Source organism: Limulus polyphemus, unplaced genomic scaffold (assembly GCF_000517525.1).
Source record: "Limulus polyphemus unplaced genomic scaffold, Limulus_polyphemus-2.1.2 Scaffold10182, whole genome shotgun sequence".
NCBI lineage: Eukaryota > Metazoa > Arthropoda > Merostomata > Xiphosura > Limulidae > Limulus > Limulus polyphemus.
The window spans coordinates 15,270-20,117 of record NW_013675792.1 but is presented as its reverse complement, the minus strand read 5'-3'; the positions used below and the strand labels follow the sequence as shown (position 1 = coordinate 20,117).

Here is a 4,848-nt window from a genome sequence, read left to right as displayed (position 1 = left end):
AATATATGTTTTATTTAATTTTTGTTAATTTATTCTAATCCATAGACAATATGTTTTATTTAATTTTTGTTAATTTGTTCTAGTCCATAGACAATATATGTTTTATTTAATTTTTGTTAATTTATTCTAATCCATAGACAATATATGTTTTATTTAATTTTTGTTAATTTGTTCTAATCCATAGACAGTATGTTTTATTTCATTTTTGTTAATTTGTTCTAATCCATAGACAATATATGTTTTATTTAATTTTTGTTAATTTGTTCTAGTCCATAGACAATATGTTTTATTTAATTTTTGTCAATTTATTCTAATCCATAGACAATATATGTTTTATTTAATTTTTGTTAATTTGTTCTAATCCATAGACAGTATGTTTTATTTAATTTTTTTTAATTTGTTCTAATCCATAGACAATATTTTTTATTTAATTTTTGTTAATTTGTTCTAGTCCATGGACAATATGTTTTATTTAATTTTTGTTAATTTGTTCTAGTCCATGGACAATATTTGTTTTATTTAATTTTTGTTAATTTATTCTAGTCCATGGACAATATATGTTTTATTTGATTTTTGTTAATTTGTTCTAGTCCATGGACAATATATGTTTTATTTGATTTTTGTTAATTTGTTCTAGTCCATGGACAACAACACTCACCGCCAACTCTGGGTTACTCTAATATAATACTTGGATTTGACAGTCACTCTTATAACGCACACTCGACTACAAAATGCAGAGCGTGATTTTTGTTGGCGTTAACGGAGCACGGACAATGAATCCACAGTCCAGCACGCTAACCACTGGGCCACTCAGATACACAGTCCGGCACGCTAACCATTGTGCCACTCATATACACAGTGTGGCACGCTTACCATTGAGCCACTCAGATACACAGTGTGGCACGTTTACCATTGGGCCAATCAGATACACAGTCCGGCACGCTAACCACTGAGCCACGCTCGGCCTATTCAATTTCTTCACTGACTTGGATATGATCATCCTTTTACTAAACCTTCTCACATGTCATGTCTGATTCTAAACTTTAATTTAGTTTTGTACAGCCATTTAACGACACTTATAATGTCAAACCTCGGTTAGTTTTTACAGTACACAATGTAGTTTTTATCATACATATTCTTTTCAATTTAAGTCACTAGCCGTCATTAATATGTTTTTAATAATTTGATTATAAACCAATAAGCCAAAAACCTGAAATAAAAATCACGTAACGTTTTCCTCTCCCATTCTTTATAGTTAACGTGATTTTTATCACAAATTTTAGGCCTGTTGGTTTCTTGTTTTTATTAGAGCAAAACCACATTGTGCTATATGCTGTGCCCCCGCGGGGAATCGAACCTCGGATTTTAGTGTTGTAAATCCATAGACTTGCCTTAATCCCATTTGTTGATTTCTAATGCATAGCTAGCTTTCGGTGACATTTGATTTACGACGTTTAATCCACTATATATATATATATGTGTGTGTGTGTGTGTTGTTTAAAATATTATTAACTGCATGCATGGAATTAGCTGTATGTAACTGTTTTATAAGATAATTTTACGTGTAAACTCATTCCCTCACTTTTTTCTACTCTCGTTAATAGGTGTTACGATGTGTACCGAACGGCGAATATGGTCGTCGTCGTGGGAGTCCAAGTCCAGCTCCTCGCATGCGCCGGACGTGTTGCAAACGGTTTGACGTTGCCATCGCGATAGACAAGTTTTCTCGATATTTCTTTCCGTTTTCGTTTGTTGTGTTAAATATTGTGTACTGGATGACATACGCCAATCCATTAAAGTAAAAGTTCAAAATATATTCACGATCGTACCAGTAGAAACAATATGGAACAAAAAAGAAAACTATCCAGCTACCAGTTACTTATAATTCAATAACGCTTCTTTCTAATATGGCGTATAAATACATTTTAACTTTCGCGAATTGTGTGGCACTCTTTAAACTTTCATTTGCTGTAGCTTGGTTACAAATTCGTCATCTAAGCCTTTATTATACCAAAACTAAATATGACTGTAGAATATGAAAATCAATAATAATTATATTGCCCTGCCAGAAGCGTTCAACCATTTAGCCAGTGTTGATGTAACGTAGCATCAGCTTTGGCCTGAATAAATGCTCCTACTTTGCTACATTCCAGGCTGATAAGTTTAAGTATTCATGAAACCCAAGTTGTGAAAATGTTATTCAGAGAATAAAATGAACACAAGAAATATTATTAGGCATGAGTTCATTTAACTCTAGTTCGTTTAAAAGCTATAACTGGCTACTGTGGTACAATCACACCAGCGCAGGAGAAAGACGAAAATATAAAAGGCTAAAGTCCTAATACGGTATCCCACAATCCTTGGATTTCTTACGTCTACTATAATTCCTATTGAATTTCTTCAAAGGAGATAAACTCCAAACTCGTAATAACTTGTATGGACGTAACACAGAAATAGGGCCAATAAAGTATAAGCTTATAGAACATACTAGTTAGGAAAGAATGAAAACATTTCATAACATCAGACAGATTTTTCATAACTTTTATTTTTCAATTTATCTAGACATGCTTGTAATTAGCTGATCGCAAACTGAGCTTCAAAATATTTACCATCACTCCAGTTACTTCAGAACAACACAGTTGTTCAAATGATGTTTTTATTTTGAAACAAAAAATGAGCATACAGTGACTGACACTAGGTGTCACTTTTATTTCTGTTTGGAGTATACAAATTTTCGGACTATACTACAGCACAATTTATCTACGTAAACACAATTATTTCAAGGTTAATATTACTTTCATTTTTAGAGTTAGCTATTACTCTCTGTGTTATTATGTAGAGCAACAATAAATAAAACTCATTTTTTAAAAAACAACTTATTGTGTTTGAGAAACAACACATTTCTACTAAGTCTCTCTGAAGTTTTCCACACACATTTCTTCTAAGTCTCTCTGAAGTTTTCCACACACATTTCTACTAAGTCTCTCTGAAGTTTTCCACACACATTTCTTCTAAGTCTCTCTGAAGTCTTCCTTTGTCTGTCTGGAATGAGAGTAGAAGCCAACCGAGGATAACTCCGATACAACGAGCAAGGTTTAAGTTCCTCCACTGTATCACTTCACTTTCCATGTTCTATAAAAACATTATAACAATAAGTAGAAAAAGATTATGACTCAATAAAACAAGTTCAAGTGACAAAAGTTAAATGTATAAACATCTTTTATATTTTAAACAATGCTAAATAAATTAATATAAATATCCTACAACTTACATATTTTCTTACAGGCCATAGATTCTATCACAGTTTTTATATAATGGAAAAAATGAGGACTTCCATGTATGAAGGCTCAACTTATGCTACCAGTGGCATAACTTTAAATGGTTCCTATTATAATTACAACAAACTTACTTGCTTATTAATATATAACATAATCAAAGCTGTATAAACTTGTATGTTAACGAATCACTAGTCATTCATTTGAACAGTGGTAAGTGTTCACATTATGTTTTTATATGGCTACACTGTTTAACAGCTACCTTTTAACCAATCATACACTGTTTAACAGCTACCTTTTAACCAATCATACACTCATCAACAGGTAGCTTTTAACCAATCATACACTCATTAACAGGTAGCTTTTAACCAATGATACACTGTTTAACAACTACCTTTTAACCAATCATACACTCATTAACAGGTAGCTTTTAACCAATAATACACTGTTTAACAGGTAGCTATTAACCAATCATACACTGTTTAACAGCTACCTTTTAACCAATCATACACTGTTTAAAAGGTAGCTTTTTCCCAGTTATACATTGTTTAACAGCTAGCTTTTCACCAATCATACAATGTTTAACTGAAAAACTGGGATCTGTGTGTTACTCATTTACTAAAACTTCAGAATCAAACGTGCACAGAGAGCTATGACCTTATAGACCAACTAAAAATGTAGACCTTAATTACTCCTATCAGGAGAGACATACAAAAGCCTTTAATAACTACAGAAAACTAAGGTGTAAAAGAAGATTTTATTACCTGTACTCATTAGATTAATGAACTCACATAACTTATTGTGTTATGATTTGGTCTCATGCACACTCTGGAAATAATTTCTGTCAAATATACAGTGTAGGTTAAAACAACAACTACTTCAGGACTGTACTAAAATTAGAGAAAGTTATCACTCATCAAGAGAAAAATCACTACATTCAGGAATGGGATCGAGGTTATGATCTTCCAGTATGTACATACTAAATTCAAAAATCTATCGTCCAATGACTGATGAATATTTCTTGACTACTAAAGAAAGAGCGACTTGTGTTGTAGTAAGGTTGCAACATTAGTGATCATCCCATCTTTGGTAAACAGATGTTACTATGTCAATAAATGATGTATGAACTTGTTTGTTCAAGCTGACAGATGTTACTATGTCAAGAAATGATGTAAGAACTTGTTTGTTCAAGCTAACAGATGTTACTATGTCAATAAATGATGTATGAACTTGTTTGTTCAAGCTAACAGATGTTACTATGTCAATATATGTCTAAGTAAATGATGTAAGAACTTGTTTGTTCAAGCTAACAGATGTTACTATGTCAATAAATGATATAAGAAGTTGTTTGTTCAAGCTAACAGATGTTACTATGTCAATAAATGATGTATGAACTTGTTTTTTCAAGCTAACAGATGTTACTATATCAAGAAATGATGCAAGAACTTGTTTGTTCAAGCTAACAGATGTTACTATGTCAAGAAATGATGTATGAACTTGTTTGTTCAAGCTAACAGATATCACTGTGTCAAGAAATGATGTAAGAACTTGTTTGTTCAAGCTAACAGATATC

General features: G+C 31.9%; 1 protein-coding gene across 1 annotated transcript in view; it reads right to left on the bottom strand.

Moving 5' to 3' along the window:
• Window positions 1-1,759: 1,759 nt before the first annotated feature.
• Window positions 1,760-4,848, bottom strand: part of LOC106476281 (transmembrane protein 237A-like) — a 15,744-nt gene continuing 12,655 nt past the window's right edge. The window contains exons 4-5 of the mRNA XM_013936945.2: window positions 3,007-3,132; window positions 1,760-2,936 (exon numbers count right to left, since the gene is read on the bottom strand). Of these exons, the coding sequence (XP_013792399.1) occupies window positions 2,907-2,936; window positions 3,007-3,132 (156 nt within the window). The 3' untranslated portion in view covers window positions 1,760-2,906. The remainder of the gene's footprint in view (window positions 2,937-3,006; window positions 3,133-4,848) is intronic.